This window comes from Gopherus flavomarginatus, chromosome 2, assembly GCF_025201925.1.
Source record: "Gopherus flavomarginatus isolate rGopFla2 chromosome 2, rGopFla2.mat.asm, whole genome shotgun sequence".
NCBI lineage: Eukaryota > Metazoa > Chordata > Testudines > Testudinidae > Gopherus > Gopherus flavomarginatus.
The window spans coordinates 209,038,857-209,056,261 of NC_066618.1; the positions used below are offsets into that span (position 1 = coordinate 209,038,857).

At 43.5% G+C, this 17,405-nt stretch overlaps 1 protein-coding gene across 3 annotated transcripts in view; it reads right to left on the bottom strand.

Moving 5' to 3' along the window:
• The window catches only part of RAB31 (RAB31, member RAS oncogene family), a 103,977-nt gene that overhangs the window by 29,384 nt on the left and 57,188 nt on the right, over positions 1–17,405 (bottom strand). For 2 of the 3 annotated variants that reach the window (XM_050942203.1, XM_050942202.1), the window contains exons 2-3: positions 15,899–15,978; positions 12,209–12,290 (exon numbers count right to left, since the gene is read on the bottom strand). In XM_050942203.1, coding sequence (XP_050798160.1) covers positions 12,209–12,290; positions 15,899–15,978 — 162 coding nt within the window. Of the gene's footprint in view, positions 1–12,208; positions 12,291–12,595; positions 12,753–15,898; positions 15,979–17,405 lie in introns of those variants that run through there. The other variant, XM_050942204.1, reaches the window with a different exon arrangement.

The window sequence follows — 17,405 nt, forward strand, 5'->3', positions numbered from 1 at the left end:
CAGTATTATGAAAATAATTATTTTTGTGTTTTTCTAATACTAACCTTTCCAGAAATGACTTTTAAAAAGTCTTCTTGGATCCTCTCCTAGCTTAATTACCCAAATGAAATACTCATGCCAAATTAAGTATGAGAATACAAAATACTAATGTGCAACCTGCCAAGGACCAAATGTGGGACAGAGGCCCAAAATGAGTGACAAGAAAAATAGTAGTGCATGAAACTTTAAATCATGTGGGATTAACTATTGGAAATTAGCATTTTTATAACCATGATTTCATGATTCTTCATTTCTGATTCTAATAATTTACCATAAAGTTGAAAGGTGCCGCATCCTGCAATGCATTAGGGTAGCTTTATCTTTGCTCCTTTGGTGGAAAGCTGTCCTAAAGACAATATGACCAGTGAGGCCACTCTAGCTACAGGCAAGCCAGGCATCTGCCTAGAATGGGAGATTTGGCCATGATGAAGAGGTGACTGGGCCAAACCTGAGTGGTGCTGTGACTCTGTGCAGCAGATCACAACACCAATCACTTAAATTTGGCCCAGCTGCTCTTCTGTCATGCCTAAGGCTGCAGATTGCCTTGAGCAGCCTCTGTTAACCAGTCATCAGAGGCTCTCCTCCAGCGGCACAGAGCTGCTATACAGGCTCCTACACCACCACCCCTCCTCCCATGGAGTGGCGAGGGAAAAGGGGAGTGACCGGTGGTTTCCTACACTCTGGCTGCAGTTCTGGCCCCTGGGTGTGTTGGCAATTTGTGTAATTTAGGGCATCACTAAGGCAGCTCTAACTTGTGCAGTGCAGATCAGCCCAGAATAAGGGGAGAGCAAAGGTGGCTTTCTTAAATCCCATAAAAGCTTTGGTGCATATCCTGAGCAGTGATTAAAAAAAGCTCAATAAGAGAGTACAACAGTAGCTTTGTCGTGCTCCTTCAGTCTCTCCATTATCCGTCAGCTTCTTCCATGCTGAATGTCAGTGAGGTGCTGACTCCACCAACAACAATTCCAAGCATCCCTATGGACCATTTTAATATTTATTTATAGGCATTTCTATTGTAATCTTCACTGTAGTATCTTCACTGCAATGTGGTACTGGGAGACAAAAGCATAGGGCCAGATTCTCCAGTGTGACTAATTTATAGATTCACAGATTATAAAACAAGAAGAGGCCATTGTGATCATCTTGTCTAACCTCTTGTATAACAAAGGCCATAGGACTTCCCTGAATTAATTCCTGTTTGAACTGCAGCATATTACATATGAACTGCCGTATCAAGTGAGGTCTCACAAGGGTCAGTCCTGGGTCTGGCACTGTTCAATCTTTTCATTAATAACTTAGATAACCGAATGGAGAGTATACATATAAAACTTTCAGATGACACCAAGTTGGGAGAGGTAGCAAGCACTTTGGAGGACAGGATTAGAATTCAAAACAACCTTGACAAATTGGAGAATTGGTCTGAATTCAAAAATATGAAATTCAATAAAGACAAGAGAAAAGTACTTCGCTTAGGAAGGAAAGACCAAATGCACAACTGACTCGGCCATAGTACTGCTGAAAAGGATCTGAAGGTTATAGTGGATCACAAATTAAATGAGTCAACAATGTGATGCAGTTGCAAAAAAGACTAATATCATTATGGGGTGTATTGTATAACTATCCCACTCTACCAAGGGGCCAGAACTCTCAGCACTGGTAAGGCCTCGGTTATAGTACTGTTTCCAATTCCGGGAGCAACACTTTAGGAAAGATGGGGATAAATTGGAGAGAGTCCAAAGGAGAGCAACAAAAATGATAAAAGGTTTAGAAAACCTGACTTAGGAGGAAAAGTTCAAAAAACTGGGTATGTGTAGCCTTGAGAAAAGACAACTGAGGCAGGGGACCCGGTGACAGTCTTTAAATATGATAATGGCTACTATTAAGGGGATGGCGATCAATTGTTCTTCACTGAAGATATGAGAAAAAATAATAGGCTTAGCTCAGGTTATGTCTTCACAGAGTTATCTACATTTGAGTTAGGCCATCTTGAGTGAGAGTGGTCATGAAATAGCACTGAAGCTAAACAAATTGGTTTAACATCACAGATTGCGTTAGCAGCTGACAAGTGCTCACTTGAGCTTTAGCCTATACCCCCAGACAACTTGAGTTTAAAGGACCACAGTGCTCAAGTTAAGGGGTTTGCGTGAGAATGGAATTCAAGTTAGGGGCAATACTTCAGTTATAACTTGAGTTAATTCTGCAATGAAGACAAGCCCTTAGATGATTATGCTACATTGTATTATTATGTTTGAGTTACCAACAAAGCTAAAGTCCAGGGATGGGACAAGTCTGAACTCTAACTCAAGGTTTGTGTATTCTGAGGATAAGTTATTAACTAGGGCCCAGATTTTTATTTAAACACTGATTTCAATGGGAGTTAGATTTTTACTTTCCAGGCTCTGGTGGAGCAAGAACCCTGTCACAAAAACCCTGTTGCTGTAAAGGAGTGCAAGAGACACTACTTGATTCTCTGTTCAGAAGAAAGCCAGAAGTGTTTCAGCAGGTAGGAAAGAAGTCAAATGAGCTAGTGAAAGTCTGTAGTTGCTTAGTGCATAGTGCTGCATTATTAGGAAGGCAACTGAGTGAAAGCAAGGTTCTAGCTTCTGATTCTCAAGCAGGCAAAAGGGAGGAGGACTGGAAAGGTACAGTTTCTCTCCAACACCCCCTACTGGATGTCTATGAGCAGGCAGTGAAATCAGGGAAGAGAATTTTGCTAAGTGATGGGAGCATCCAGTAGCTAGAAGTTGAAGCTAGACAAATTCAAACTGGAAATAAGGTGTACATTTTTAACAGTGAGGTTAATTAACCCCTGGAACAATTTACCAGGGTCTTGGTGGATTCTCCATCACTGGCAACTTTTAAATCAAGATTGGACATTTTTCTAAAAATATCTGCTCTAGAAATTATTTGGGGGAAGTTCTTTGTCTTAAGTTATACAGGAGGTCAGACGAGATAATCGCAATGGTCCCTTCTGGCCCTGGAATCTATGCACACAGTGTGAATAGCAACTTGTGGATGGGGGAGAGACTGAAGAAGAGGTCCCTGCGAGTGAAGGGGTGAGTAAAAGCTACATCCATTTGGATTGGTGTTTTTAGCTATTTATGAAGTTACTGCATATGGAATTATGAAAAAACCCTGAGCGTGAATTCTAGCTGGGTTTAAACACCTGGATGCCCTTTTACTAAAAAATAGCAGCAAAAAAAGTGTAGACATGCATTTCCTTGTCTTGGAGACATAGCCTTCTAGCTGCCACAATATTCGTCAGGCTGGCAAAATGGAAAATTGGCAGCAGCCCAAGGCATACAGACAAAAGCATTGTAATTAGAAACCACTTAAGGCATCACAGACTGAAATACACACTAATAAAAACATCCTTAGCTAACTTATGATGAGATTGTTTGCAGGGGGGCAATCTTTGCTCATGCTAACAAAACTGTCATGAATTTTATCCATGCAGCTCAGGGCCGCAATGTAAGTTTGATGAAAAGCACTAGAAAAAAAGACAAGATGGAGGGAAAGTGACACTCTGGAAAGTGGAATAAGTGGGATGATTTGACATGTGATCACAAAGAAACTGGGACATCAGAGATTGATACTTAAGCAGGGAGAAGTAAAGAGATGTTTTTAAATGTGCTGCTGAGGTTTTACATTCTCACTGGAAAGGGAAGGATGGTTCAACATCTCTCTTTTTTTCTGACAAAACAACCTACACTCTCCTCAATAAGTGGTACTAGAAAGTCATGCAACACTGACTTTCAACATTTCAACTTTGAAAGTCTCTCTGGAGGCTCAGCACATCCACTGTACAACAAACTGAGAAATCACTCCCACCCCCATCAAGGCAGGAAGTCTGCTTCTGAAACCCCATTTTCTAACATATTATCATACTGCAAAAAATTGGTGTAGGCTTTTATTAAAAAAATGTGTATTAAAAATGCAGATTTAGGAATTGGAATTTTCACCAAGAATTTTCCATCTATGGTTGCTTATGCAGACTCCTTTTAATTTTTTTTATCCACTTAATGAATTAGAGGCAGAGCTGTGTTGCCAGTACTCAGTCCAGCTCTGTGGCAGGTTGTGATATGTTAGGCATGGAAATTTCTCATTTTGTTTGTTTTTCCATCTTTTTTCTAAGCTGCTTTGTTCTGACTACACCATTCTCTCCTCCTCTCTCCGCCCCTGAAGAAATGCAGAGCTAAACCTTCTTTCCTCTTAGGCAGCTGCTTTGATTGGTCAGGGGTTCTGAAAAGGAAAACCTCAGCTGCTTTTCACACTTTGTGCTTAATGCTGCAGAAGTGGAATGTGAAGCAGTCACTTGGCACTCCTGTCAAATGAGGAGTTAATAGTAACTCAGGCTCCCACAGGCGCTCCAGGGTGGGCTATGAAAGTAATTGCTTCAGGAACAGGAAGAGAGATGACTGAGCAAAGGCTGCAAGTACAGCTTGTTAAAATTTTCCAATAGAAAATGCCCTTTTGTCCAACTCAAAACTTGCCACAGGAATGTGTTTATTCTGATGAAACTTTTGTTTTGAAAAAAAATTGAGATGAAGCATTTTGATAAGTTTGGATCTTATTAGAATGGAGCATATTGATTTTTCATTGAAATGACTTTGTTTTGAAAATGTTTTATATTATAATTTATATTCTAAAATATACATTTGTAAAAATTGAAATTGTAATGAAACATTTCAACTTTGAAAGGAAATGCTTCAATTGACCCAAAATGAAATTTTTCAAAAAATTTACTTTATGGGGAAGTTTGAAATTTGGCAATTTGTTCTGATTCAGATCTAACACAAATTTTGAAATTGCAGAATTTCCTGCTGAAAGGGAATTCTGGTACCCACATAGCTGTAGCTCTCAGTCTGAGTTAAAACACCCTGTGGTTCAGGGAAATAGCTTTTGTTATGTGTTGACTTTTTTGGTGATCTGGTTTTCTGTGACCAAGCTCCCATACACACTGTGGCCAAAGTTTCCAAAAGTCTGAGCAGATACAAACAGTCATTTGGATGCCCATCTAGTGCCTCAGGTGGGTGCTGGGTACCCAACAAATGTTCAAGTTGGTTTTTACCATATCCAAGTTTCCTGAGTTTCTAGTGCTCAGTGGGATTTCCTAAAGCAGGGATCGGCAACCTTTGGCACGCGGCTCGCCAGGGTGAGCACTCTGGCGCTTTACCTGCCACGTCCACAGGTTCGGCCGATCGCGGCTCCCACTGGCCGCCGTTCCAGGTCAATGCGGGCGGCAGGAAGCAGCGGCCAGCACATCCCTCAGCCTGCACCGCTTCCCGCAGCCCCCATTGGCCTGGGATGGTGAACCGCGGCCAGTGGCAGCCGCGATTGGCTGAACCTGCAGATGTGGCAGGTAAACAAACCAGCCCGGCCTGCCAGTGTGCTTACCCTGCTGAGCCGCATGCCAAAGGTTGCCGATCCCTGTCCTAAAACATCTATACAAGCATCCTGGCTTGGAAATTACTACTAGGTGCTAAATGTTATTACACATGACAATACTGCATCTGCTAATGAGGTCTGGACACCTAGTGGTGAGCAATCTAAATGCAGGCTAGTTTTAGACAGCATGATGGGAAGAAGATGGGAGAGGATGAGGAGGCAAGAGGACAGGGTAACCACATAGCAAGTGTGAAAAATCGGGACGGGGCAACTGGTGCCTATATACAACAAAGCCCTGAATAACAGGACTGTCCCTATAAAATTGAGATATCTGGTCACCCTACAAGAGGAAGCCCAAATATTGATTCAAATGTCACTGGAGGATTAAAGGCAGAGAAGGAAAGAAGCTGAAGTACAGAAGAAGGACAGAAACAGGGAACTGCCCCTGAAGATGTTATGGAGGAACAGGCCTGCTGTTTGCTCCTTTAAGATGTGCTGCAATTTCTGTAAACTCTAAGGAAGCAAATTAATCTCTGTTATGTTCATACTTTTAGTTTAGGCTTTTCAGTGGCCTGATATAGCCAGAACTAGTGCTCAGACAACTTGGGCACAGCCAAATGCCAGCTCTAATTAGCCCTACCGACTTGAGCCCCTGGCGGCATGCCTGCATGACTATTTGAGTCTGCCCAAGTTTTGAAAATTTTTTGACTTGAAGCTCTCTGTACCAGTTTCTCCATCTGTTAAATAGACATATTACTTATGCCTCATTGTAAAGAACAGTGAGATGGATGGATGAGGAACAACTAAGTATGGTTGTTATTATTAGCTCCTGTCAGAACTATTGTCTGTAGGTCTTAACTGTCACGTTAGCTGAACCCCCACAGCAGGGCTTTGTTCTGCAGTTATACGCATTTCTGACTGCAGGCACTGGAGGGGTGGGGGAGAAGGAACTCAATCCTTCTGTCTGTTAGAGGGACTGGGGGCGTCCTCCCCCTCCTGCCACTATTTGCTCTGCTAGGGGGAGAAGAGTTAAGTGCAGCTGCTTCTATTCCTGCCTTGCAATGAAATCTTCAGGGGGATCCATAAGTGCTGGAACTCGGGGTGCTGCCACATCTCCTGGCTTGAGGTGGTTTCCATCATATACGGGGTTTACAGTTTGGTTCAATGGCTCTCAGCACCCCCACTATACAAATTGTTCCAGCATGCCTGGGGGATGTGGGGAGTGTCCATCTTCTTGTACTATTTCCCATATTTATACAGCCGCATGAGAAAAGGCATGGTGGCTTTGGAGGTTGCATGGAGTGGAGTGGAAGGCAGGGTGAATAGACCTGTGATTAGAGTCAGATAGAGTGAACCAAGTGCTGATCATTCTGCTTTTTTTGAAACCAGAGTGAGGGGGAAAGCAGCAGAAGAGCTTTCCATATCAGGGCGCAGACGTGGCAGCAGTTTGGGCAGCTGTCAAACTGCAGAAGGCACCAGGCCCTGATTATACAGCACACACATTTGGACTTACATTTAGAAGAATTAAGCCAAACCAAAACACTGTTGAGAAAAATATGTAAGTAATTTTGTTGCAGAGAACAGGAAGTGAGCCTGAACACAGATGCAGTTAGACGCAGCATGATAGGAAAAGTGCATGCTAGGTTTCTTATGATGCAATTTTTTTTAAAAAAAGCAAGATACCTGTGTGGAGGAGTTTACCATCTAGTTTCAGACATGCTACAACATAGGGGACAATAAAAAAGATGGGGGAGAAAGATCAGGAGTGACACCAGTAAAATTATGCAGTTACTCATTTAGGACAGGCATACATCATGATGGAACAATGGACTGTGTTGTTTGGGAGTTTATCAGCTGCAACAAAGTCAGACTTGACAGTTCTAAAAGAGTAGCTCAAGGCGGGCATATTAATGTTAGAATAGTTAATGCCCTTTTTCCTATGAACTGAAAGAGGTTATACCTCAAGTTAATCATGGACACCTGAATCCAATTAAGGGCAGCCTCTGACCTTTGAAAATCTCTTCCAGTGAAGAGAGAGGAGAAGCATGCTGCAAAAGGGTTGTATGCAGTAAGGAGAAAAGGCTTCTCCTAGGTAAAGGGCTGTTTTCTCTATAAAGGAAATCTTGTGTTTATTTCTGTTTGGGGAGGGGGCCAGTCACGGATTCTGTGACTTTCCATTACCTCAGTGACTTTTGCAGCAGCCGGTGAGCCTGGCTCAGGAGCAGCTCAGACAGCTCCTGTGCCAGGTGCACTGGCTGCTGCTGGGGCAGTCTCAGGCCCCCGCAGCAGAGTCTGGGTGTGGGAGAGGGCACGAGGTTGAGGCACAGGACAGAGTGAGGCAGGGTCTGGGCAGTGCTTACCTGGGAGGCTCCCAGGAAGTGGCAACATCCCCCTCGCTCAGCTGCTAGGCAGAGGTGTGGCCAGGCAGCTCTGCATGCTGCCTCTGCCCAGGGCACTGCGCTCACAACTCCTATTGGTTGGGAGGCAGCCAATCGGAGCGGTAGGGATGGTGCAGGCAGAGGCAGCGTGCAGGGCTGTCTGGCCATGCCTCCACCTAGCAGCTGAGCGAAGAGGATGTTGCTGCTTCCGGGGAGCTGCCAGATAAACGCTGCCCAGAGCCTGCCTTACTCTGTCCCATGCCCCAACCCCCTTCCCCTTCCCATGCCCAAACTCTGCTGCTGGGGGGAAAGGTGCGGAACCAAGTAGGGAGCCTGCCAGCTCTGCCACCCACACCCTCCCCCTGGCACCAGCAGGGGTCCTGGGCCGCACACCGCTGCCTGTGCTCCCTCTCCCCCCCGCCAGCACCCGAGCCACCCTCCCTCAGCACCCGTGAGGCCCCCAGGCAGCCCCCCCATCCCCAAATTTTATTCACTGGTATTTTTGGTAAAAGTCATGGACAGGGCACAGGCTGTAAATTTTTGTTTATTGCCCATGACCTGTCCGTGACTTTTACTAAAAATACCCATGACTGAAACGTTGCCTTAGTTATCAGCATTGGAGGCACTAATCCAGGAGAGTTAGGAAACATATTTTTTGTTGTTTAAAGAAACTTACAGGGCCAACTCTAGGGCCTGCCCTGTAAATATCGTAAATAAATCAACATTAAGAATCAAACCTCTGAAGCAGGTGTGATTTACTCCAGGCCCCTTCTCTGCCCCCAACGCCAGAGGAAGAGAGATTGCGTTTTGACCCGATGAAAAGTGTGTTGCCACATATGGCATCAGAGGGTGGGATTTGACACAGCAGACTACCCCAGAATCCACAACAGGATGCTACCAGAGTCCAGGTGGCTGCACAGCAGGAGTCTGTACAAATATAGCAGGAGACAAACTAACTGTTGATAAACTAGGCAACATGGGACCAAGCCATACTACAGGAAGCAGTGAGACAGCTAACGCCCTGACTGCTGCAGAAGGTGGCCATGATGGAACTCAATTCTTAAAGGCTAGCACAGCTACCTATAAAAGATGACAAGTGACATCAAGGCACATCTCCTCATGTTTGGAAGAACAGCCCTGTGACATTCCTGGCTTCACTCCCTTACTGTGTGGAGAGGACCAGAAGCCCTATTATGAGATGGTAATGGAAATATTCAAGGAGATTCTGATAGATCAAGAGATTCTCTTTGTATCAAAGTTGATGAAGGAGATGTGTGTGATGCATTGAATACGGGCCCTGTGCACTTCAGTTTACTATCCGGACTGATGGCCTGGTCAAATGCTTCAGCAGGACACTGAAGAGCATGATACAGAAAGTAGCAAGTCGAGATGGGAAAAACTGGGATATCTTGCTACTCTACCCAATGTTTGCTATAAGGGAAGTACCCTGTAAGGTGACCAGATACAAAGTGTGAAATATCAGGACCGGGGGAGGGGGATAATAGGTTACCTAAATAAGACAATACAACCCTAATTATCAGGACATCTGGTCACCCTAGTTATATGGTCACTATGTCTGTGCCATATTGGACATTGCCAAGGAGGATTGGGAGGAACAGCCTAATTAAGGAACCAGTGTCACTGAACATGTCATGCAGATGCAGGACAGAATATCCCAAGTCATCCCAGTAGTGCAGGAACATATGGAAAATGCCACAGAAGGCCCAACAAGCCTATTACAATTGAAAAGCAAGGGTTTAGAAATTCCAGACTTCTGATCAAGTAAAGGTGTTGGTGCTCATGATGGAAAGCAAGCAATTAGCCGTATGGCAGGAACCATACAAAGTAATAGAGGCCAAAGCAGGAGCAAACCATCAACCTATTCGAGACCTGGCAACACATAGAAACGTATATGGTCACGCTAGAGACACTACTGCGGGAAGATAAGCCTCAGGAATGAGTCAAAATATCTCCAGAGTTACCCCTGTACAGCTTCTAGAAGTTGTCAAGATGACTGAATGAAACCAAGATTTGTTTTCAGAGAAGCTAGCCAGAACCACAGAAGCACATCACAAATCCAGGAGTGAATGTGAAGCTTAAACCATACGGGATCCCTGAGGATAAAAGGGAGGAAATCAGTACAGAAATTAAGAAAATGGAGAGAATCGAAGTTTTCCATAGTTAGTGGTCCAGCCTAATCATTCTGGTATCTAAACCAGATGGTACCACGAGGTTCTACAATGACTTCTGAAAATTAAATGAGTTTCCCAGTTTGTTTCCTACCCCATACCTCAGACAGATGAGCTCATAGACCAGTTGGGAAAAGCAGGATTCTTGTCTACCCCTCAACCTGTCCAAAGGCTATTGGCAAATCCCTCAAGCAGAGGTTGCCAAAGAGAAGACTGCTTTTTCTACACCAGAAGGCTTAGACCAGTATAGGTTCCTCCATTTTGGATTGCATGGGGCACCAGAAACCTTCCAACACCTCACCAATAAGCTATTACGCCCATGTGCCAGGTATGCAGCCACTCACTTGCACAATGTGATCATACACAGCCAAGACTGGGGGACACATCTGGAAAAGGATGAAGCGGTACTGGCTACCCTGAGAAAAATGGATCTTACAGCTAACTCATCCAAATGTGCAGTAGGGCTAGCTGAAGCCAAATACCTTAGGTACATCACAGGCAGAAGCGTAGTGAAACACCAGATGAACAAGTTAGAGGTGATAAAAAGTTGGCCCCAGACAGTAAGGAAGAAGCAGGGCAGAGTGTTGTAGGGATAGTGAGAATCTACAGATAATTTATTCCCCACTTCATTAGCAGGGTGCAAGAAATGTTATGCATAAAGGCAGCACGCAAAAGGACAGAGAGACAACTTTAGGCAGACAAACAGGACATCAAGGCTTAAATTGGCATTATCAGCAGTGCAGAGAAGGCAATGGGATAGTGTGATAAGAAACTAGAAGCTTGATCAGTTTTCTTACACCAACATAAATCCACTGGGCCAAATCATGCTGCACAAAACCCTTCTTCAGCTTGCTTCCCATCGCTCTTATGTGTCATTCTGACAGTGCAAAGGGGGCATTCAGTGAAGCCAGCTTAACGGATTACCTAGATTTTGGCCCAGTATAGGGGAATTCTCAGGAGTCAGACCTGGCATACACCATACCCCCTTTTTCACAACCCCCTGGGTAGTGGTTGTGTGAAGTACAACCATACACTTAATGGCATTCTTCTGTTTGTGTTTGTTTGTACATAATGTGAAAACTTTGGAATGATGCATCCCATCAAATTCTAAAACATCAAGGGAAGTTCTAAACATCAATAGGCAGAATTCTACTGATTTTGGTGAAAACTAGAAAACAAAGGAAAGAGAAAATGTGGGCCAGGTGGAGCCCTGGCATCTGGTTAGCAGAACCAGAACAGCTTCACCCACTATTGTCATGGTCTATAAATCAAAGAACTGGTTGATGACAGCCATTAACGCCATCCAGCATAATAACACCTCTCATCTCAGCTCTGATAAAGGTCCCAATACAGATTTAAAATGCTGACACCCTGAATGATTTATCTCCCAGGCAGAAAGAAAAGAAAAGAAACAATAGTGGCAGGAAATGGGGGGGCAGAGGGCACCGAATGGGAGGGAAGAATGGGGGTTGCTGGCATGCATATGTGCTGGAACTAGAGAAGTTGCTACACCCCTTGGCTTGAAGTGGTTTTCATCATATACAGGGTTTACAGTTTGATTCAATGTATCTCAGCATCCCCACTATACAAATTGTTCCAGCACCCTTGCTGGCATGTGAGGAAGAGGAAATGAGGAGCACACACACAACCCCTGCAATGTGGCAGAGGGGGAATGAAGGAAAACACACAAAGCCCCTGCCTTGGGGGAAATGGATAATGCAAGGGCATGCAAGAAAGGGGGAAATGGAGGCCACACAGAGCTCCAGGCATGTGGTAGATGGGAGAATGGTGGGGATGAAGGGAGGCGTTGCAGGGAGTCCCTCAAATAGAGGGAGATGGGATGGTGGCACACAGGAAGTAGTGGCTGCGGTGTGTGCAACTGCACTCAAACTATGTGACTCTCTAGAATAAGAGACCAGAATCAGCCCATAAATCAACATACAGGCAGAAGCAGAGTTCCACAGGGCTTTGTAGAAGAGGGCAGAGAACTGAAACTTGATCCAGTGGTCTCTGCTTTTAGGCAAGTCATTTAACCTGCTTGCCTCTGTTTTCCCATCTGTGAAATGGGAATAGTAATACTTAGTTACTAAGACATACTTCACAAAGTAGTGTGAAAATTCATTAAACATGTTTGTTAAAGACCTGTGAAGATGAAAAGTGGCATATAAGTATTAAATATTATTTTAACAGAACATATTACACAGTGATACTCACCCGCTCCTGACCAGCTGTATCCCAGATCAGAAATTTATGAAGCTCATTCCCACAAGGCACAGTTTTAGTCATGAAGGATGCACTGAAATGAGAAGTATCAACTGTTTGTTATTCAAATCTAAACCCACTGTGAGGTTAACAAATGAAATTCACCGGACCAATATTCCAAATATATCAACTCTAGACTTTGGGCAGGTTTGTTTGGTTAGGCCAGGCCATTTAGGGTGGGAAAAAGTCATTTTCTGGTACAGGGTCCATTCAGTAATATCCCCTGGATTTATTTATGTTTATGCAAATTAGGATTTCTCTTTTCCTCTGGTGAGGTTTAGAGGGATCCTTCTGGTTAGGCTTAAGAGCACCAGCACCAAACGTGCCTGGGGCCCATACCTCCTTTCTTCTCTGTGCACATGCCTGTCCATTGGGCAGCTGGCACTTCAGGTTCTTTTTGTTGTTGTTGCTGATCCTGGTGAACATCCTCTTGCAAGGAGTGGGATAAGTGTACATGTTATCACCCCACCAAGCAGTGAATGAGTGATTTCATATGCTAGTGTAGAAGACAGGAAAAGTAAGTGACTAGCAACAAAACAGCGGAACAGAATATACACAAAGGGTTGCCAAAAGTACAATGTAAACAAACCAAAAAGTCCCACCCCTACATCCCCTCCAATCTTGGGCATAACAGTGTTAGCTGTTACTTCTAACAATAATAAGTAGAATTTTTTCAGCAGGAAATGTGATTTTTCAAAATTGTATCCCTTTACAAAAGAATGCTAGACATTTATAGGTTTGCTCTGTACAACAGTGTTTGAGCTGAAGGAGGCCTGAAAGAGATTGCCCTGGTAGAATTGTGTTTCTTTCTAGACACTGCTGAACCATTCCTGCAAAGATAACTTTTATCCCTGACATATAAAGAGGCACCTGATAGGATGTGTTTTGCATTAGAAATACACTGGATTACATCACATGGCATGTGTTTTCAAAACATTTTCTAGGAAAGATACACCAGAGGCTCCCTGGATAGCCATCTGTAAATTGCTCAATTCAAACAGTGTTCCATTGGATATAAAAAGATTAAGTAATACAGGAAGAGCAGTATTTTCTTTGGTTATTTTGTGGGTTTATGTTTCCAACTATCATTCTTTTATTATGCAACACTTCACAGCTTTGAAAACAGGAAGTTCAGAATTCCAGCAGCTACAGGAGGTCACTAGAATTGTGGATTTAGAACATTAGTTCATCTGGCAAAAAAAAAAACCAAAAAACAAAAAAAAACCCTTATCTACATAGTAGTCCTACTTAGAAAACATAAGGTAACAAAACATATTAGCAATATTTAACTCAGTACACTAATGTGACAAAGTGTTTTTTTTCCAAATATAAAATCTTTTCCCCCTAAACATGACAATTATGAAAAGTTTCTATTTTCTTCTCATATTGGTAGAATATCTTTACTTTGATAAAGGACTGACAGTGGTTTAGAACTAAAGGACCACTAGGGTCCCATTAATTTCATCATTATGAGCAAATGACTTCCTAATCAATCCTGCCAGTGATGATGTGCTTCCTTTCCCCCTCCTCTCTGCCCAGCTTCATCCATTTGTTAAATTCAGTCGTCCAAAACTGTACTGGAATCTGGTCATAAAATCCCCAGCTGGGACTCCAATTGTGCATCCAAAGGCAGAGGTCAACGTGTTACACCTGAAAGCTTTTAGCTACCTCAACATCAAACACAAACAAAGCTTACTCTTCATAAGGCATTAAAAGTAGAATAATTACAAAACAAGAGCAACTGTTCCCCCCCTAATAATTCCTTCATGGACAAGGTGTATTAGCTTCCTCTGCCTAGGGAAGTCAAGTGTCTTCAAAGTTTTCCAACTGATGCAGGGCTGAGGATTTGGCCATAAGTGTTGGAAAGAAGAGATCTCTGAAATAAACTCAGTTAAATGACTGACAGGAGCTAGCTTGTGATGCTTTGGATTTAGAAGCTCTGCTGTTTCTTTGAAAAATAGATGCAGATGAATTATATTTGGTCTGATTATGCTGTATTATCCTGTCTTAATAAAACCTGAGAATGTGATGCATTATAAACCTAGAAGAAATTCTACTCGTGGGGGAATTCTGCACCACTGCGTGCGCACAGAATTCATGTGCCCTGCAGATTTCTTTGCTTCTCCACAGAAAAAATGAGTTTCTGATGGGGAAGCAAAGTGAAGCCAGAAGACTGGTCACATGCTCCTCCCCAGTAGCACAGGCGCATCATTTCGGGTGCCTGGAGCAGCTGGCGGAGAGATAAATTACTGCTAAGGGTAGGGCTGGGAATGCCCCTGCCAGTGGCTTCTACCCTGTGCCAGACTCAGCTGCAAGTCTTGAATGGCTGGGGGTGAGGGAGGATGAGACTTGCTCTACCCCTGCAAGGAGTGGCTGGGTCCAGGTCAGACCCACCCCCAGAAACCTTTCCTGGCTTCAGGAAGCTCTGCACTGACCTCCCTTGCCCCACTGCTTCTCAACCACGGGGGGAGGGGCACTGTATGGGGAGCTGTTCCCACATCCACCAAACCCCTGTGTATCCAGACCCCCCTGCCGAGCCTCAACCACTCGTACCTGAACCTCCACCCCACAGAGCCTCACCCCTGCATCCAGACCACCCCTCACACTTGAACCCTCACCTCGATGAGCCCCACCCCCTTCGCACCTGGATCACTCCATAAGCACCCCCACATGCAGACCCCCACCCCACTGAGCCCCAACCAGCTGCACCTGGACTCCCCCCTTGCTGAGTCCCCCACACCCAGACCTCCTCACTGCTGAGCCCTATCCTCCTATACCTGGATCCCACTACAGAGTCCCATTGCCTCCTGCACCTGCAACTCCTCAATGTGCCCCTGTGCATCAAGATCCCTCCACACCTGGCCCATGCACTGAGTTGCCTGCACCCAGATTGCCTCACACAGAACCCTCTCACCCCACACTTGTATCCTCCCACATTAACCCCCTCCACACTTGGATCCTGCCAGGCTGAGCCTGCCTGCTCACGCCTGGTCCAAAGGGGCAGGGCCCTGGGGTGTTTTGGGGACAGGTCCAGCCCTTGTGCTGTGTAAGGATTGGATGCAGCCTCACCACCAAGCTTATGCTCAAATACATTTGTTAGTCTCTAAAGTGCCACAAGTACTCCTGCTCTTTTTTCAGGTTTCCTAGTCATTCTAGCACACTGAAAGGGGACATTTAGTGGCATATGTATCATAACCCAGAGAGTAGACTCAAACCTAGCATTATTTATATTATCCCATAGTTGTACTCAGAGCTTAACAGAGAGTAAAAAGCTTCCAGTCATGAGTCTGTATAATACAAAACACAGAGTAGTATGTGTGTTCGTGTCAGCTTCACAAATCAGGTGACTGTTCAGGAGTTGTTGAGAGGGAAGAAACCTTTCTGACTCTTAATGGCGAGGCTATTCTAAATGTAAGGAATAACATGAGCAGAGAGTGAGGCAAGAAGGCACACACAAAAAAAGAAAAAAAAAGAAGTTAGTGGAGTGTGGAGAGCAGAATAGGGCATCAAAGTGAGAGGGAAATGTAGGGGAGTTGTGCATAGTTTTGAACATGGGGAAGAGAAGACACTTGAGATAGAAGTAAGATGATGATTTTGGCAGCCTTGAAACATTTCAAGGAAAAGATTAAACAGGGTACTTACCCAATAGTAGGGCTAATATTGTGATCAAAATGATCCTGGACAAATCGACAAACTATACTTGATTTCCCAACCCCCGTATCCTGCAAATGAAAGAAAGAACAATAATAAATTCACAAGGTACTTGTATCTGAACTTCAGTAGAAAAATTCACTGATCAGGGGTTAATATGAATTATGATTCTGCCTTTTTTTTTAAACCACAAAAAAAGAACAAACTTACTCAAGTGGAGTAGGTTAAGTGTTTAAAAAGAAAATAGTTCATTAACTTTTTGTAAGTGTCACCATCATAACTGGAGTTATTAATTTAACTCTTCTGCATTTCTAAAATTCCATCCTTTTACAAACTCACAACTCTTTTTTTTGGCGGGGGGGAGGGAGTTTACATTAATAAATTGTCACTGATTATAAAAGTTTACATGTAGCTATTTACTCATTCAAAATAAAATAAAAAACCACTGCATGTTAAAATCCATAGTTACTTTGCTGAGCAAAACCACCTTCCAGCAAATTAGTTTTGTGTGTGTTTGTTGTAAGGATGGACCAAGTAAGTATGCTTCCAAAATAAATTGCTAACAAAGTCTTTTCATTATGAGATAAATAAGTGATTTTTTCAGCATTTATAGAATGTCTCAGGTGCTTTTAATAAGATCTGAAGCCAAGGACTGAGTGACTTTAGCCACCCAAGATATGCAACAATCCCCTAGAAATGCACTTGTAGGCTGCATTAAGGACTCTGTGGAACTGAACATATTAATAAAAGCAGAAGGACAAATGCCTCAGTGGTTGCTATGTGGGAGAGCCTGCTTTCATTACTGGTACCAGTCTCATTCTTCCCTGTCGGGAGGGATAAATACTAGGAGTACTGTATACGAAGCATATTCAGAACCTCTGGATAAAATAGGGAAGGAAAGAAGTTCCTTGCACTATACCGCAGCAAGTCTTCCAGCCAAAAATGCATTTTCCAGAACTTCTTGACCACTCCATAGAACCTTAAAAGTACAGGGAGATGTAAGTAAAGGGGGATTTCTTGGGCTCCAGTAGAAATGTACAGGGCTTCTTTCAGACGTTGAAAAGGTATCAATCCAGACTCTTCCATTTACTGAATGGACATTAACAGTGAGAGCCAAGGCCCAATCCAACTCATTAAAATGTCAGTGGAAAACTCCCACTGCGTGCGCTGAAATTGAATCAGTCCCAGGATCAATAAGTTCAATTTGTGTCCAGATTTCTAAAACCATTTAATATATTTTAAAATTGACAGGTTTCCAAACTGAGGCAGGGCAACACTATTGGCATCATACAAATAATACAGAAGACTTGGCTGTGTCTTTTCTGTAATCATTTTTCCAGACCTTGATCTTTTTCAAAGATGGAAAAAACAAATCCAGGTATTTAGACTACCTCTCCCTTGTTTAAATAAAACTGTAACAATCAAGGGTGGGAAAACCTTTCTTACTAGAGAACCATCATTTAAACTCTCATCTCTAATTCAAGGCTGTCCTTACTTA